The following is a 19030-nucleotide window of genomic DNA, read 5'->3' as shown; positions in this document are numbered from 1 at the left end:
CCGTGGTGGCTCATGCCTGTAATCCCAGCACTTTGGGAGGCCGAGGCGGGCAGATCACTTGAGGTCAGGGGTTTGAAACCAGCCTGGCCAACATGGTGAAACCGTCTCTACTAAAAATGTGAAGATTAGCCAAGTGTGGTGGCAGGTGCCTGTAATCCCAGCTACTTGGGAGGCTGAGGCAGGAGAATCGCTTGAACCTGGGAAGTGGAGGTTGCAGTGAGCTGAGATCACGCCACTGCACTCCAGCATGGGTGACAGAGTGAAACTCCGTCTCAAAAAAAAAAAAGGGCCGGGCGCGGTGGCTCATGCTTGTAATCCCAGCACTTTGGGAGGCCGAGGCGGGTGGATCACGAGGTCAGGAGATCGAGACCACGGTGAAACCCCGTCTCTACTAAAAATACAAAAAATTAGCCAGGCGTGGTGGCGGGCGCCTGTAGTCCCAGCTACTCGGAGAGGCTGAGGCAGGGGAATGGCGTGAACCTGGGAGGCGGAGTTTGCAGTGAGCCGGGATCGCACCACTGCACTTCAGCCTGGGTGACAGAGTGAGACTCCGTCTCAAAAAAAAAAAAAAAAAAGCATGTGGTTTATCTATAAAAGAATATGAGTATCTCTAAACTAAGCATGCCAAGATATTTTCAGTATTTCCTCTATTAAGACAGGCTTTAAATTAAATGCTGTGGACCCTTAATTTTTCACTGGCTTTATTTATACTTACCAGGGCCACCTGTAACATCTTCCAGCTGTTCTTCTGCCTCTTACTGTTTTTTATGTATTTAGGTACAGAAGCCATAGCCAACAGTTAAATACCTCATCTATGTCAGAGATGACAATCCATCATCTTATAGCATCATGGTAAATTAGTATATCTCTAGGGCCAAACTGCCTGGATTTGCATCAGGCTCTAGCATCTAGCAGTATAGTCTTGGGCAAGTTACTGAACCCTCTGTCATAGGGTTGTTGTGAGGACTAAATGGGTTAGTATGTGTGAGTACTTTCAACACTGCATGGCACATAGTAAGGGCACAATAAGTGTTAATAATTATGATGGGGGTCATGATGATGATGATCATATGCTTATCTTCCATCCCGAATTTTCCTGGAAAATCCTAAGTAAAAAATTAGTGGCCAAGCTTATTTTCTTAAATCTTTCTTCTGGACCCAGAACACATACTAGTTGTTGTACATTACTAGCTTAGTTGTTTTTAAGAGTTACAGACTATAAAAGTAAGTAATAAGGACATTTTATTTTGTCATGAACAATCTCCTGTAGCCAGACTAGTATATATATTTTTAATGTTTTTAGGCAGCAGATAATGGCAGCTTTAAACTCCCAGACTGCCGTGCAGTTCCAGCAGTATGCAGCCCAACAGTATCCAGGGAACTACGAACAGCAGCAAATTCTCATCCGCCAGTTGCAGGAGCAACACTATCAGCAGTATATGCAGCAGTTGTATCAAGTCCAGCTTGCACAGCAACAGGTACGATAGACAACCCTAGAATTCAGCCTTAGAGAGAGTTTTTAGTTTCATTGGAACCCAAGTTCTTTTTTAACAGTCGCAAATGAATTTTGCATTAGTTAGCCTCTAAGGTGTAAAGTAACTTTTGGGTGATCTTTTAGGCAGACTTGAGAATTGCACAGACAATTGTGAGAGAAAATATGTGTTATCGAAGCAGCCGATGATGTTATATTGTCATAAGGGTATTTGGGAGTTGTATGGGTTGAGTGTCTTTACTGTGAGTCTGGCATAGACCCTAATAGTGGTCCTGGAACACAAGGACCTGAGTAACTAGCCGTAGTTCAAAGATGTCCTTCAGGCAGTGCACTGTCAGAGGCTTGGACAGCCTCCAGTGGGAGGATGCCCCTGCCCTAAGACCATGGGCTGGTTCTGCAGAGCTAGCTTGGGTCCATTTGACTTTGTGTTAGGCACCATGGTTAGGCAGTGCTCATAACAGCACATTGCTATTCCTCCTCCAGCTGCCTGCCCCCAAATATTTTGCTTCCACATAGGAGAGGTTGGTTTAGGTGAAAGAACATGGGACTGGGAGTCTCATAACACTTGGATTCTCTTCGGGCTTTGACATTACCTTGTTTGATCTCAGACAAGTTCTTACTGCTCTGATTGTTCTGCCCTTTCTTTCAGTCCGTAACAATAGGATATAAAATCAAATCACCTGTCCTGTTAACCTCACAGGACTATCAGAGGAGTCAAATGAGAAAAGAGTTGTCCTGTGAACGATTTTTGTACTTGTGGAAGACACTAATTTTACATTCATTTTTTTACATCTTGTGCAGGCATAAAATATCTCCTTAAACTTAACATAGCTTAGTTTAACTTACTTAATTTTCACTTATAAAGCAGTTACCACCTGCCAAAAAATCTGAGTGAAGAAAAGTGTTACATTATAGTTGCTCAGCATTTCTTACTGCATGAAATAATCTTTGTTGTTTTTGCCAAACTCTTTAAATTCCTTGAAAATGTGTATTCTTACTAAACAACCTTTTCTCCTGAGTCTTTGGCATCAGTTAGAAGTTAAAAAGCACTGCAAGTTTTTTGTAATCCTGAAGAGGAGGAAAAGATGCCAAACCAGAGTTTATTCAAGATAATAGGTGGTATTTTTGAGAGATTTATTCTCTCTCCTCTGAAGCCTGTTTCTACTTTAGTTTCACTTCCATTTTCCTGCTTCTTTGATAGGCAGTGAGATCGTTTTTAATAGCACACACACTCTGTCCTGTTTATAGGTTGCTATCATTTAATGAGAAGAAAGTCAAATAGGACAAAGCCACAAATCTTTGAAACAAAACTAGAAAGCCATAATGGAGGCTGGGCATAGTGGCTCATGCCTTTAATCCCAGCACTTGGGGAAGCTAAGGCCAAAATGGTTGCTTGAGGCCAGGAGTTTCAGACCAGCCTGGGCAACATAGGGAGACCCCATCTCTTAAAAAAAAGAAAAAAAAATTATCTGGGCATGGTGGTGCACGCCTCTAGTCCCAGTTACTTGGGAGGCTGAGGCGGGAGGATCACTTGAGCTCAGGAGTTTGAGGCTGTAGTGAGCTATGATGGCGCCACTACATTCCCGCCTGGGTGACAGAGTGAGACCCTGTCTTGAAAAAAAAAAAATGCCATAGGCCAAGTGCGGTGACACACGCCTGTAATCCCAGCACTTTGGGAGGCTGAGGTGGGTGGATCACCTGAGGTTGGGAGTTCGAGAACAGCCTGACCAATATGGAGAAACCCCATCTCTATTAAAAATACAAAATTAGCCGGGCATGGTCGTACACGTCTGTAATCTCAGCTACTGGTGAGGCTGAAGGAGGAGAATCACTTGAACCTAGGAGGTGGAGGTTTCAGTGAGCCAAGATTGTGCCATTGCACTCCAGCCTGGGCAACAAGAGCAAAACTCCATCTCAAAAAAAAAAAAAAAGCCATAATTGAGATTGGAGTGATCAAACTCAGTTTATCAAATTGATTGGTTGCTTCTGAGAAGAGAAAAGGAAAGGGACTGGGGAAGGAACAAAGGGAACTTTACTCCTATAAAATATTAATTTTTATGTAAATAGCAAAATGAACACATTTGTTAATTTTGGGGTGTAGATACATTTGTGGGTGTTTGTTACATTGCTTGGATACCTTTCTGTGCTTTTTTAAAGTTCCTAATAACAGGAAGAGAGTATGTAAATATATCATTACAATCTATTACATGTAGTACAATAGATTCATGGTCAGGGGATCCCAGAGAAAGTTGTTTTTCTGCTAGAGCCTTTCAAGAAAGGATTAGTGGAGATGAGGGACCATTTGAGCTGGGCCTATTGATCATCAAAAATGCTCTTTTGCTTTCCTGTCATGCAGTAAATGTTCTGAATGTGCTGACTTGTTTTGATTTTAGGTACTTTTTCTGGAAGCTAGTATCCCTTCTAGAAAATTGACGTGGAAATTACTGAAAATCCAGACCTTGGAAGAAGATATCTTAAAATCTTAAGCATGTTATTAACCTATATTAGCAGCAAAGAGAGGCGTTGCTATTCATTTAAGTAATTGGCTTGTAAATGATACATTCAATGAAATGTGTGTAGAGATATGCCAAAATATATCATTATCCCTACCCCATGGGATACTAAAGCCTTTTTCCGTGTATGTGTGTATGTGTGTGTGTGTATTTTTTTTCCTGCAGTGAACATATGCATACTTGCTTACTTGTGACAATGTTTTAGTTTAAAACATTGCTTACATGCCCAAATGCTCATCAGCAGTAGAATAGATAGATTTTATCTTTTCATGATGGAATAACTTAATAGTAATGCAAACAACAAAATACAATTACTTGTGACCCTATAGATGTAGCTTATAAAAGTAATGTTGAGTGAAGGTAGCCAGACATAAAAAAGAACGTATACTATATACAACCCATTTCTTTAAAGTTTTAAAATAGGCAAAGCAAATCTATAGTGTTATAAGTCAGAATAGTTGTTACCCTTCAGGGCAGGTGCCCAGGAAGGGGTACCGGGGAATATTCTGGATGCAGATACTGTCTTGATCTGAGTATTAGTTACATGGATGTGTTTGATTTATGAAAATTGATCAAGCTGTGTAATTTATCATTTGTACACTTTTCTACATGTATGTTGTAATTCAATTTATAGTTCCCCACCAAAGTTACCTAAGTAATACTCAGATATTTGAAGTAGTATCTGTCCATGTTGATTTAGAATAGGAATGTCCCAAAATAGTCCTTTGGATTTAAGATGTTTTTATGGCCATTTTGACTCAGAGGACATTTTGATTTTATATTTGTGAATACACATTTCAATCATAACCATATAAACAGTGACAAATTTTCATTGAGAAAATATTTTTAACCTCAAATTACATCCTGTAAATCTGTTTAATTCTTAGGTCAGCATTTTACAACACGATTAACAATTTTCAATTTCATTGTGATCATAATTTTTCCCTGAAGTTTTAATTTATTGATTTTTTGGGGTCAATTATTTTAGAATAATTGTCCATATTTGATTTTTTTATTACTTTGGGGGCCCATACCAGATTTTGCCAATTATAGCTTCTGCCTTTGTGAATTTTCTTCTGTGACTATTCCCACCAAGTTTATCAAGATTTTTTTCTTCCATCAATTTTAAGAGCACATGTTACTGTGTTCAATTTTTGCCTTTAATAGTTTTATTTTGGGTTATTTCTACTTTTTTTTTTTTTTTTTTTTTTTTTGAGATGGAGTTTCGCTCTTCTTGCTCAGGCTGGAATGCAATGGCCTGATCTCAGCTCACTGCAACCTCCGCCTCCCGGGTTCAAGCAATTCTCCTGCCTCAGCCTGCCAAGTAGCTGGGATTACAGGCATGCGCCGCCGTGCCCAGCTAATTTTGTATTTTTAGTAGAGACGGGGTTTCACCATGTTGGTTAGGCTGGTCTTGAGCTCCTGACCTCAAATGATCCACCCACCTTGGCCTCTTGAAGTGCTGGGATTACAGGTGTGAGCCACTTCTCCTGGCTTTACTTACTTCAGTTTTTCCTGGTTAGTTTTTATGGTGATTCTCAGATCACAGAAATGTGAGCCTTAGTTGCAGGTTTTTGTCCACATTAATTTTTATTGATTTTTTATTATTTTTAGCTGTCAGTTTGATATTGTACTACTAATATTATAGACAGGATAAAAACTGATAAAAATTTATTAGTAATTTCTTGAGCATAGCACTTTGGTAGGGCAAAAGCATGGTATCAGATGTACTCCAGGGCAGATGTCCTATTTGCTAGCCTTCCTGGTCAGTGTGTCTTCACTTTCTCTTGATTTGTAGGCAGCATTACAGAAACAACAGGAAGTAGTAGTGGCTGGGTCTTCCTTGCCTACATCATCAAAAGTGAATGCACCTGTACCAAGTAATATGATGTCGGTTAATGGACAGGCCAAAACACACACTGACAGCTCCGAAAAAGAACTGGAACCAGAAGCTGCAGAAGAAGCCTTGGAGAATGGACCAAAAGGTAGGTTTTGCATATGTATTTGTCCAGATGTCCTAATTCCGAATCTGTGAAAGGCAAAAGTCATGAAGTCAGGTTATAATTAGCTTTTGAGAACGATTACATATTTGTGAGAGTTGAACATTGTTTTTACTCTTTTTAGTCTGAATCTGATGCTTGGGTGACTCATATAGACCAGTGTAGAAGAGCAAATCAGATGTCTTTGGACACTTTTAAGACAAAAGTTATGTTTTGTCTTATCATATATATACATATAAATAAATTATCTGTTGCTGCATAACAAATTACAGGCTGGGTGCAGTGGCTCATACCTGTAATCCCAGCACTCTGGGTGGCTGAGGCAGGAAGATCACTTGAGCCCAAGAGTTTGAGACTGCAGTGAACTATGATTCCACCTGCCTGGGTGACAAAGCAAGACTCTCTCTCAAAAAAAAGAAAAACAAAAACAAATTACACCTAAATTTAGTAGCTTGAAATAACAATAAACATTTATTACTATTTTGCACAGCTTCAGTAGGTCAGGATTTCAGGAGCAGTTTAGCTGAATGGCTCTGACTTAGGTTCCATGAGATTGCAGTCAAGATGTTGATGTCAGGACTAGAAGATCTGCTTCCAAAATGGTTCCCTCATATGGCTGGATTTTGGCCGGAAGCTCAATTCCTGGCCCCATGAAGCCTCTCCATAGGGCTTCTTGAGGGTCCTCAAAACAGTTACTGGCTTCCCCTAGCAGAAGTGGCAGTGTCTTTTATGCCTTGACTTTGGAACTCCCACCATATTCTGTTGGTCACACATACCAATCCTAATATATTGTGGGTGGTACCTCACAAGTGCATGAAGACCCAGAGGTGAGGATCCCTGGGGACCATCCTGGAGGCTGGCTACCATATAAATAGATATATTTTTGAGACTAAAGTATCATGTTGCCTAGAAAATAACTGCATTTTCAAAGCTCTACTAGCTTTCCATGGGCAGCTCATTTGTTCATTCAGCAATTAGTTGAAGGTTTCCTGAGTGCCAGGGGTACAGTGGTGAGGCAAAATAACACACAGAAAATGTAGATTGTAGCTGCGATAAGTATGATGGAGAGAGAGGTACATTATCTTTGAGAGAATGTAAAACAGGAAAGTGTGACCTAGTCAGAGAGGCCACCAGAGGCTTCCCAGAGGAAGGGACAATTGACCTGAGATATCTGAAGCAAGAGGAGTTAACTAAGGAGGAAGAGGAGAGCATTTCAGTGACAGTGGTCAGGGATAGTGGTATGGTTCATAAGAAATTTGGTTTCAGAGATCTTCCTTGTCTGTTTAGAACAAGTAATAATTGCTTCAGAAAAGGCTTTGAAATCCCTTAGTTTACTGCCCCCTTCCCTTTTTTTTTATCAAGGGATTATACTAGCATTTTCAAATGAGAGAAAATATTTCAAAGGCTCTGTGACTAACTTTGAAAAACTTATGGCATAGTCAAGTGCACATAGATACTGCTCAGTAACAAGACTTTACCCCTTTTTCTCAATCCCTAGTGGTTCTAATCCTGTCCGAGTTTTTGTTTCTTTGAGCTCCTTTAGAATAGTCCCTAGAACTTTGGGATAGTTGGAGGTGAAGAATTTTTCAACAGACAGGCTGAAGTCAAAGTCCAGCTTTCTTTGTTCACATCCACAAGAGTAATTTATTCCTAAAGCCAGAATCTCTCTTCTTTGCTAGAATATTTCCCTTACTCCAGCTGGGGCCTTCCCAAGGTCATTCTTGAATCCTCATAGAGGGAGTGCTGAAAAAAATTCGATTCTAAAATTGTGGGCTGCCGTTGTTACTTGAAGAAGTATGATGACCTCTGAGTGCCTGCAACATTGTTAAGCATAGTAATCTGGAGAGACTCCCATGGGGAAGCTTTTTTATTCCTCCAAGTCCTTGATCTAAGCTAGACCATATTGTACTTGGTGCCTGAGTACAACTGATCAGGTAGTCCTATGAAAATGTGGCTACCTGCAGGGTGAAGGCTCTTTTTCTTTAGCTTTTTAATTCCTGTTGCCTTTAGAATCTCTTCCAGTAATAGCAGCTCCATCCATGTGGACACGACCTCAGATCAAAGACTTCAAAGAGAAGATTCAGCAGGATGCAGATTCCGTGATTACAGTGGGCCGAGGAGAAGTGGTCACTGTTCGAGTACCCACCCATGAAGAAGGATCATATCTCTTTTGGGAATTTGCTACAGACAATTATGACATTGGGTTTGGGGTGTATTTTGAATGGACAGACTCTCCAAACACTGCTGTCAGCGTGCATGTCAGTGAGTCCAGCGATGACGATGAGGAGGAAGAAGGTAGAACCCTTGGTCCATATTCAGTAGCTGCTGGGTTGTGTGTTGGCAGAAATGGTACATAGTTCGGGTGTCACCCAGCCTTATGCTTCCTGACTAACACTTCACGGTTAGGGAGCACTTTCTTCATTAGTGGGACCTTGGGCTGAAAAGGTTGTGAGGCCAGGCTCCTGTAGGGGACTGGGGCCTGAACCTGAATTTTTCTGAATGCCAGGAAAATCTATGTGGCAATTTGCTATTTTACTCCTTTCTGAATACTATTTTACTTCTAACCTTGTGTGTTGAAAAGCCAAATACGCAAGATCACTTCGAAAAAAAAATTTTTTTTTTTTTTTGAGATGGAGTCTCACTCTGTTTCCCAGGCTGGAGTGCAGTGGCGTGATCTCTGCACACTATAGTCTCGGCCTCTTAGGTTCAAGCGATTCTCCTGCCTCAGCCTCCTGAGTAGCTGGGATTACAGGCACGCACCACTGTGCCCAGCTAATTTTTTGTATTTTTAGTAGCGACGAGGTTTCACCATGTTGGTCAGGCTGGTCTCGAACTCCTGACTTTGTGATCCACCCTCCTCGGCCTCACAAAGTGCTGGGATTACAGGCGTGAGCCACAGCTCGGCCCACTTTGAAAAATTTTAGAGGAGCAAGTAAGAATTCCTGTCAACCCTGGCATTTATTTAAATTTATATTGTTGATATTAGCTTTTTAGGTCATTATTCTAAAATTTTTTATGTAAATACAGAAACTCACCAGAACATTCCACTTAAAAAAAATTTCAATTATTTTTCCATTTGGAAATCCCTATTTTGCTAGAGTGGAATTTTTTTACTTCCTCTGAATAAGTAGACAAAATTGGGTGTTTTAAAGGACAGTCTAAAATATCTTGGTCTAAGAAAAAGGTTATAAATGTATTGCTTTTTGAGAAGATGGTCTGTTTATTTTTGTTACCCAGGAAAGTTAGAATGTAGGGTTTGTTTATATACACTTAATAAGCACTTAATTTATTTGTTGACTTGATTGAAAGTGATATGGAATGCATGCCCTGTGAGAATGGAAAAGCACCATGTCTCAGTTCTTCCGGACTAACTGACCTTTCAGGTGGCTTGTAAACAGACTGCTTGTTCTTGAAGAGGGTTGGCAATGTTGCTTTACAGATTACAGTGGGATAAAGTTAAAAAGATACTGTTGAAAGTACATGGAATAAGCCTGAAAGTTCTATCAATTTGTGAAGTACAGAGTTGTCCAATCATATTACCATACCATGCAACACCCTGGGGCCTCTGGGGCTATCTACAGAAGCATACACAGCAGGTGTACCATAACATTTCTTGAAATTAAGTTTAATATTCAATTTAACAGTTAATATTTAATGCTAATCAAAAGGTAATCCAAAGATAATTCCGTACCATTATCTACATGAACCATCGGAGTATCCCAGAAATTTCAGTACATCTTGCAGATTGACTCTTACGACAGAAGCAGATTTAAAATCCTTCATTATACCACAGGTCAAGATTCTAGCTGGTAAATATGGAAGCATGAGCTGCTTTGTCTTATGTGGCATTTTGTTTTCATCAGTCTTTATTCCTGAATACCACCAGCAAGGGAAAGCATTGCCCATAAATAATACTGACTGAGACAGAAAGAAAAAATGTAAGATTGAAAAAGCCTGAGCCAGGCACGGTGGCTCACGCCTGTAATCCCAACACTTTGGGAGGCTGAGGTGGGCGGATCACAAGGTCAGGAGTTCGAGACCAGTCTGGCCAACATGGTGAAGCCCTGTCTCTACTAAAAATATAAAAATTAGCCAAGCGTGGTGGCAGGCGCCTGTAATCCCAGCTGCTTGGGAGGCTGAGGCAGGAGAATCACTTGAACCTGGGAGGCAGAGGTTGTAGTGAGCAGAGATCGCACCACTGCACTCCAGCCTGGGTGACAGAGCGAGACTCCGTCTCAAAAATAAAAAAAAAGAAAAAGCCTGTCTGGGCACGGCGGCTCACGACTATAATCTCAGCTTTTGGGGAGGCCAAGTAAGGAAGATCTCTTGAGACCAGAAGTTTAAGACCAGTCTGGGCAACCCGTTTTGTAGAGTGACACCCCATCTCTGTGAAAAAAAATTATTTTTAGTTAGCTGGGTGTGGTGGCATGTAACTGTAGTCCCAGGTACATGGAAGGCTGAGGCAAGAGGATCACTTGAGTCCAGGAATTCGAGGCTGTAGTGAGCTATATGATCACGCCACCGCATTCCAGCCCGAGCGACAGAGCTAGGCCCTCCCTCTAAAAAAAAAGCAGTTAGAGAGCAGGACTGTAGCAGATTGGCCAGGGGGCACTACTGTTTCTCATGTGACCTTCAACAACATCAGAACCTGTTCTGTCCTTTCTGTTGCATCACAGGGACTCATTAAAGTCAGACTCTCTGCAGATGTCTGGGAAGGAAAGTTTTTTGTATGTGTACAAATTACTGTACTTAAAAAGAGCTTTGTAAGGCCAGGCACGGTGGCCCCTGCCTGTAATCTCAGCACTTCGGGAGGCCAAAGCGGATGGATTGCCAGAGCTCAGGAGTTCAAGACCAGCCTGGGCAACATGGTGAAACCCTGTCTCTACCAAAAATACAAAAAACTAGCTGGGCGTGGTGTCGTGCACCTGTAGTCCCAGCTACTTGGGAGGCTGAGGTGGGAAGATTGCTTGAGCCCAGGAGGTAGAGGTTGCAGTGAGCTGAGATCAAGTCAGTTCACCCCAGCCTGGGCCACAGAGCCAGAACCCATCTCAAAAAAAAAGAAAAAGAAAAAAAAAAAAAACAAGATAGCCAGGTGCAGTGGCTGACACCTGTAATCCCAGTACTTTGGGAGCCTGAGGCGGGTGGATCACCTGAGGTCAGGTGGCCAACACGGTGAAACCCCACCTCTACTAAAAGTACAAAAATTAGCCGGGCATGGTGGCGCGTGCCTGTAATCCCAGCTACTTGGGAGACTGAGGCAGGAGAATCGCTTGAACCTGGGAGGTGGAGATTGCAGTGACCCAAGATCATGCCATTGTACTCCAGCCTGGGCGACAGAGCCAGACTCCGTCTCAAAAAAAAAAAAAAAAAAAAAAGAGCTTTGTGAATAAGAATTCTCTGTTCAGAAGTTGGTTGAGGTAGTGTATTTCTCCTGGCTTGCCTATTAGAGAGCTTCTAAAAGGTGGTTACTGCCGAGTCTGAACCCTCAGCTGATGATAGTTTTGGGGTTATATTGGTGTTGGGAAGATCACTAGTGAAAATGGCAGGGGTTCATTTCTAGAGGTGAGAACCTTAATATCCTTGATCTTAGTTCTAATATGTCCCTCAAATGAAAGATGGCATTCCCTGTGCTTGTACCATTCCTAATCATAAAATGATTTGCAGCTAAAACATTTTAGCCTCACAGCAGTGAAGCTTTATCATTCCTAAGAATTGTTTATTACGTGAGCATCACTTTATCCCATTTAAAGATTTAGCTCACAAACTGTATTTGTCCCTATGCCTTAGAAGCTACTGTCCTACCGTGTCTTGTATTTCATATGGTAGAAGAGTCTGAGTTTTTTGTTTTTTGGTTTGGTTTTTCTTCCTTAGGTCTTGAAAGGTAGACAGAGGAGTTTGCTTTCTCTGAAGAAGCATGGATGGTAACACATCCTCCTGTTTTAATTCTCCACTTTCTTCACTGTTTACAGGTCCTAAACCTTGGCTTAAATTCATAAAAGATGCCTTTTCATCTATCCCAGTAATCTTTAGTTTTATAGATTTAGAACAAAATTTGAGTCTTGAATCAATGGACCAGTCTATTTCTTGGATGTCAACAATAGTGTACATTTTGGATGGTTCTGTATTTCTCATTTGCACATGAAACATGCTTAATTATAGGTATTTCTGTGGTAAAGTAAATCTGGTTTTGACCTACCTTTATAAGAGTGCCATCTGCTTTTTTTAAATGAACTTTTAATTTTAGAATAGTTGTAGATTTACAGAAAAGTTACAAAGATAGTACAAAGAGTACGCATATACCCTGCACCAAGTTCCCTCTCTTGTTAGCATCTTACATTGTACTGTGGTGCACTCATCACAGCTAGTGAAACAATATTGATACATTGATTCATTAATTAACTAAAGTCCATATTTATTCAGATGTTTTTAGTTTTTACCTAATGTTCCAAGATCCATTCCAGGATGCCACATTATAGTCAATCATCGTATCTCCTTAATCTGCTATGGACGGTGAGAATTTCTCAAACTTACCTTGTTTTAAATTCCCGATAGTGGCCATTGACAGGCATCACTCAGTTAATTTGTGTTGCCAGAATTCACTCTGCCATGTTATAAACCTGAAAATCCATGCCTGTAGTCCCAGTCTCTTAAAAAAACAAAAAAGAAACAAACACAAAAACCCCATAAACCTGAAAGTCTTGTCTTCTATGCTGAATACTCCCTTGACCTCTTTTCTTTGAGCTGGTTTGTATTAAATATGTTAAACTGAGACTTCGAAGCTGGTTCATAATTTTCTCATTCCTGTAGGTTTCTAGAGACATTTTTTTTTCCTAACCTCATAGCATTACAGTTCAGAAAACTATTAGTCAGGGCAAACCTTTCAGAGCCCATTTTTTGCCACTTAGATCATCTCTGGGTTAAATTGACCTAGTGAAAATAATTGAATTTTCAGAGTATCTCTGAATGCCTATCTCCCTACTATGGTTTTTTCATTTTACTGCTTATATTTAAGATACACAGAAAGCAATAGTCCTCACAAATCATCTTCCATCTTTCCAAATATTGGTCAGAAGGAGGATGATGAGAGCAACATTTTCATGTTACTTAGATGAATGAAATTCCTGGGGATGAATTAGAAATTGAATGGCTATGGAAAGGGGAAAATGGGACCTAGAAATAGGAATGGTAGTAAGCACAGAAAGAGATAGGATGCTGACCACTGCTACCACTAGATGTTCATCACTGGGCTCCCAGGGCTCAGAACAGGGTTTGATATATAGCACATACTCGGGTATTTGAATGAGTGAGTGAGTGAATGAATGAATGGAACTAATAAATGCTCACATGCACATAACTTGTTAAATGGTTCAACAGAATTCCCAACAAGAGCAGTTTCTCAAAGAAAGGATAGGCTGGGCACAGTGGCTCATGCCTGTAATCCCAGCACTTTGGGAAGCTGAGGCAGGCAGATCACAAGGTCGGGAGATCGAGACAATCCTGGCCAACATGGTGAAACCCTCTCTCTCCTAAAAATACAAAAATTATCTGGGTGTAGTGGTGCGCGCCTGGAATCCCAGCTACTTTGAAGCTGAGGCAGGAGAATTGCTTGAACCCAGGAGGCAGAGGTTGCAATGAGCTGAGATCACGCCACTGCATTCCATCCTAGGTGACAGAGCAAGACTCTGTCTCCAAAAAAAAAAGAAAGGATAGATTTTAATTGCTTGATGCAAGTGTGGTTTTCCTGAATCTGTTCATTGACTTGTCTCTGTTCTTACAGAAAACATCACTTGTGAAGAGAAAGCCAAAAAGAATGCCAACAAGCCTCTCCTGGATGAGATTGTGCCTGTGTACCGACGGGACTGTCATGAGGAGGTGTATGCTGGCAGCCACCAATATCCAGGGAGAGGAGTCTATCTCCTCAAGTTTGACAACTCCTACTCTTTGTGGAGGTCAAAATCAGTCTACTACAGAGTCTATTATACTAGATAAAAATGTTGTTACAAATTCTGGAGTCTAGGGTTGGGCAGAAGATGACATTTAATTTGGAAGTTTCTTTTTACTTTTGTGGAGCATTAGAGTCAGAGTTTACCTTATTGATATTGGTCTGATGGTTTGTGAACTCTTGCTGGGAATCAAAATTTCCTTGAGACTGTTTAGCATTCATACTTTGGGGTTAGAGGAGATTCCTCAGACTCATCCAGTCCTTGGGTGCTGACCAGCAGAGTCACTAGTGGATGCTGAAGTTACCTGAGCTACATGTTAAATATTTAAAGTCTCCAAAATAAAACACCCCAACGTTGACCTTACCCGGCTGATGGTAGCCCCTTGCTGCCTGCTCCATGTGTCCTTATGAGAGCCCGTAGTTACAGTGCCCCCTAATTTGAAATCCATAAGTTAATAAGTCTATATCAGGTGCAGCTGGCTTTGATTAAAGGTCATTTTTAAAACTTAAAAACTCAAGACCTCACAGATTATAATAGAAAAAGAAATGGCCTCAGTTTGATCTTGTTCGGAATGACCCAGATTGTTTCTGCTTTGGGTGCAGCTGTTTAGTTCAGAGTTATATTACAGAGAATTATTTTCTGAGATAATCTTAAACTAGAATGTTCAAAACTAATTGATAATTGAAGTATCAAGATACGTAGAACACCTCAGAGATTTTTCTTCAGGAGCTTCCACAAACTTTGAATCCTTGTATCTTTATTTGGTATTCATACTACTAGTAGCAAAATACAGATTTTTTGTTTTGTTTTGATTTGGCTTCATAGAGTATCTCAAATTGAAACTTTTCTGCACAAAGAATAAAATTAGGGATTTTACAAACTCAAATTGGCACCTACTGAATTAAAATACATAAAATCGTTTAAATATAATTCAGCATATGGGAAGTAACATTGCACTAATACGGAAGTCACTGCCAGAGGCAGTCTATTTTCTTTTAATTTGTTACTACTTAGTCACAAACCCCACATTATTCCAGTTTGGAATTACTTATTAAGGAGAATTGGAAATACATATGCCCATGCTTAAATTTTATAGCTTTAATTTGTATTATTTCTTTATTGACGGGAAGAGGTACATCTTTTTTTCCTTACTGAAAACAAATACGGATGAATTGCCTCAAATTTGTATAAGTGATTGGCTAGTGATTCTTGTTTTCAGAAGGGAGAGTGGTATAGATAGAAAATGACAAAGATGGCAATATACACTTAATGTTGTTATTATATGTTGTTACTGAAGTACTTAGATTTTTAAAATTTCAAATCCTAAATCACTTCTTGTAGGAGGGTTTTCATTAACTGCAGTATATACAGTTCACTACATATGGGTTGTTTGAGTTTTTTGTGTGCTGTATTTCTGTTTTTTAATACCTGGTTTTGTACATATCTAACTCTGTTCTCTTTTGGTTGTTCAGAAACTGGATTATTTTTTTCTTAAGCAGTGCTTAATTTGTGTTTTTTAATTTTGATTCAGAAGTAGTCCCAGCTCGTAGGTGTTCATACTGTTACATCCAGAACATTTGTCAGGCTCTCTGTCAGCTCTCATGTACATATGGTATAGAAACCATGGAGTTAGGCACTTCCTGGATTTTTTTTTTTATGAGAAAAACACTGTATTTAAAATGTAAAATAAACTTTTAAAAAGCAGGCACTAATATATATTTCTTCTAGCCTTTGATTACAGATCTGTCCTTGCACATGTTAAGATGAATTATCTCCTAAAAATATCATTGTTCTTGGGAGCAGTGTATGTTACTTTACATAGCAGCGGTTCCTGTCATGTTCATGTCAGAATATTTTTGGTTTTAAACTTTTTTATTGCCTTTGGCTGTTGATTAGTACAGTACAAGTGCGATTTCAAAAAGATCTTGAAAGTAATATATTTAATCAATTAAAATGTTTATCTGTAACTTGTTGATGTTTCATTAATATAGTTACTCTCTGAAGCATTAGTACAGTATTTCAACATTTGGGTAGGAGAAAAATGTTTCAAACATCTTTTTTGTTTTAAAAGGCTCTAGTTGAAAAACAACTCTTTCTGGCCGATTATTTTAGTTTTACTATTAATTACCTTACGGAGTTAAAATAGATTTAAATTTTTCCACACTTTTAAATGCAAAGGCTAGCACTGATTTCTTACTGAAAATGACTAGGTTATAAAGTTGTTTCTCTACACTACCATGTATGTAGTGTGTTCTATGAAATATGTGGACCCCGCACACTTTAATGGATCTCCGGAGGCAGAGCCCTCGCTTGCTCAGGGTGGATGATTGCAGAGCACTTGTGGGGAAGTGCCCAGTCAGTGTGATGTGGAGTCCCAGAATGAGGTTGCTACATCCAGATGACCCCACTGATAGGCAGGGTGACTGGCGTAATTTTTTTCTTTTGAAATCTGAGGAGACAGATGAGGTGACCATCTTGGTATTTTTGCTCTGTGGGATACCGTAAAGCCAGACTGAAGACACATTAAGGAGAGCGGTTGAGGTAAGCACATCTTGGGAACCACGCTACTGAGTCTTGACCATCTGTCTTTTGGAGCAGGAGAAGCAACCGGTTCAAAATAATAAATAATTGCTAATAATTCATTAGGGCTTAAAGTTCAACAGTCGGGCCGGGCGCGGTGGCTCATGCATGTAATCCCAGCACTTTGGGAGACCGAGGCGGGCAGATCACGAGGTCAGGAGATCAAGACCATCCTGGCTAACACGGTGAAACCCCGTCTCTACTAAAAATACAAAAAATTAGCCGAGTGTGGTGGCACGCGCCTGTAGTCCCAGCTACTCGGGAGGCTGAGGCAAGAGAATGGCATGAACCTGGGAGGCGGAGCTTGCAGTGAGCTGAGATCACGCCACTACACTCCAGCCTGGGCCACTGAGCGAGACTCTGTCTCAAAAAAATAAAAATGAAAGTTCAACCGTCAGTAGCCGTGCATGGGGGTGCACACCTGTAGTCCCAGCTACTCGGGAGGCTGAGGCATGAGAATCGCTTGAACCTGGAAGGCATAGGTTGCAGTGAGCCCAGATTGCACCACTACACTCCAGCCTGGGCGATAGAGCAAGACTCTGTCTTGGGGGAAAAAAAAGTTCAACAATCTACAACCAAAACCATCTTTGCTTCTCTCCCTGGCTTTTTCTCAGTTCAACACTTCCGTCTGCAACCTAAAAACGTGTGCCTGTGTATCTGCTTGGGTTAGAGCAGATCTTCATTTCCATTCATTAACTTTTCAAATTACGTGTGAATCAGTATTGGACTTTTGTCTCATGTATATCTCAGTTCTTCAGTTTTTTTAAGATGTTTTTTCTTTCTTTTTTTTTTTTTTTGAGACAGAGTCTCACTCTGTCACCTAGGCTGAAGTGCAATGGTACAATCACAGATCACCGCAGCCTCGACCTCCTGGGCTCAAGCGATCCTCCCACCTCAGCCTCCCCAGTAGCTGGGACTATAGGTGCATGCACTACCATGCCTGGCTAATTTTTGTATTTTTGGTAGAGATGGGGTTTTACCATGTTGTCCAGGCTGGTCTCAAACTCCTGGATTCAAGTGATCCACCCGCTTCAGCCTCCCAAAGTGCTGGTATTACAGGCATAAGCCACTGCACCCCGCCCTAATTTTTATATTCTTAGTAGAAATGGGGGTTCACCATGTTGGCCAGGCTGGTCTCGAACTCCAGACCTCAGGTGATCTGCCTGTGTAGACCTCCTAAAGTGCTGAGATTATAGGCGTGAGCCACCGTGCCAGGCCAATAAAAACGATTTTTATCTTTTTCGAAGGTCATTAACTTAAATGTCTCCAGTTAAAGGTAACACACCTTTTTTGGGCATGGCAAAGTATGGAAATGTGAACATGTTTTTCATAAGGTCTACATTTTGCAACTTAAAATTCCAGGTTGTGTTTTGGAGAACTTTTTTTTTTTTTTTTTTTTTTTGAGACGGAGTTTCACTCTGTCACCCAGGCTGGAGTGCAGTGGCACGATCTCGGCTCACTGCAAGTTCCGCCTCCTGGGTTCACGCCACTCTCCTGCCTCAGCTTCTCGAGTAGCTGGGACTACAGGCGCCCACCACCACGCCCGGCTAATTTTTTGTATTTTTAGTAGAGATGGGGTTTCACCGTGTTAGCCAGGATGGTCTCGATTTCCTGACCTCGTGATCCACCCACCTCAGCCTCCCAAAGTGCTGGGATTACAGGCATGAGCCACCGCACCCGGCCCGGAGAGCTTTTAAGTATTGTTCTATCGTGTTCTTTTGATCAACTGTGTGTTCTTCCATAGAAGTCTTTTTGGCTGTTTTTCTGTTATTGAACATTTAGGTTACTTCTGATTTTTTTTGTTATCATTGTTATTAGAAGTGATGTTCCAGTTATTTGTCTCTGCAAATCTCCATGAGGTTTTCAAAAGTATATACCAAGAAGTGGATACTGGGCCAGGTGGTGGCTCACGCCTGTAATCCCAGCACTTTGGGAGGCTGAGGTGGGCAGATCACTTGAGGCCAGGAGTTTAAGACCAGCCTGGCCAACATGGCAAAACCCTATCTCTACTAAAAATACAAAAAATTAGCCGAGCGTGGTGGCAGGCACCTGTAATCTCAGCTAGTTAGTAGGCTGAGGCACGAGAATCACTTGAACCCAGGAGGCGGAGGTTGCAGTGACATGAGATCATGCCACTGCACTCCAGCCTGGGTGACAGAGTGAGACTCCGCCTCAAAAAAAGAAAAAAAAAGTGGATACTGGATCATAAATTCTTGGCATTTTTATTTATTTTATAAATAAATTTATTCCTTCCTGAACTACTAGGGAGGCAGAGGCCAGAGGATCACTTGAGCACAGGAGTTGAAGGCTGCAGTGAGCTGATGGCACCACTGCACTCCAGCCTGGGTGATAGAGCAAGACTCTGTCTGAGAAACAAAATTCTGAAAAAAAAAAAAAAAAAAAAAAAATTCTTATACGTGTCTGCTTATGCTCATGTGCCGGTTTCTCCAGTGTATATACCAAGAAGCAGAATTGTTAAGCCGTAACTATGTAGGTCTATTT

General features: G+C 40.9%; 1 protein-coding gene and 1 pseudogene across 1 annotated transcript in view; both read left to right on the top strand.

Annotated features, from left to right (window-relative positions):
* Positions 1-15915, top strand: part of ACBD3 (acyl-CoA binding domain containing 3) — a 45395-nt gene extending 29480 nt beyond the window's left edge. The window contains exons 5-8 of the mRNA XM_032136747.2: positions 1304-1478; positions 5804-5990; positions 8016-8300; positions 13783-15915. Of these exons, the coding sequence (XP_031992638.1) occupies positions 1304-1478; positions 5804-5990; positions 8016-8300; positions 13783-13994 (859 nt within the window). The 3' untranslated portion in view covers positions 13995-15915. The remainder of the gene's footprint in view (positions 1-1303; positions 1479-5803; positions 5991-8015; positions 8301-13782) is intronic.
* Positions 13997-15915, top strand: LOC116457433 (uncharacterized; annotated as a pseudogene).
* Positions 15916-19030: the final 3115 nt, after the last annotated feature.

The sequence above is a fragment of the Hylobates moloch genome, unplaced genomic scaffold, assembly GCF_009828535.3.
Source record: "Hylobates moloch isolate HMO894 unplaced genomic scaffold, HMol_V3 SCAFFOLD_18, whole genome shotgun sequence".
NCBI classification, from domain to species: Eukaryota; Metazoa; Chordata; class Mammalia; order Primates; family Hylobatidae; genus Hylobates; species Hylobates moloch.
Note: the sequence above shows the minus strand (reverse complement) of the source record. Positions and strands in the feature narration are given on the sequence as shown.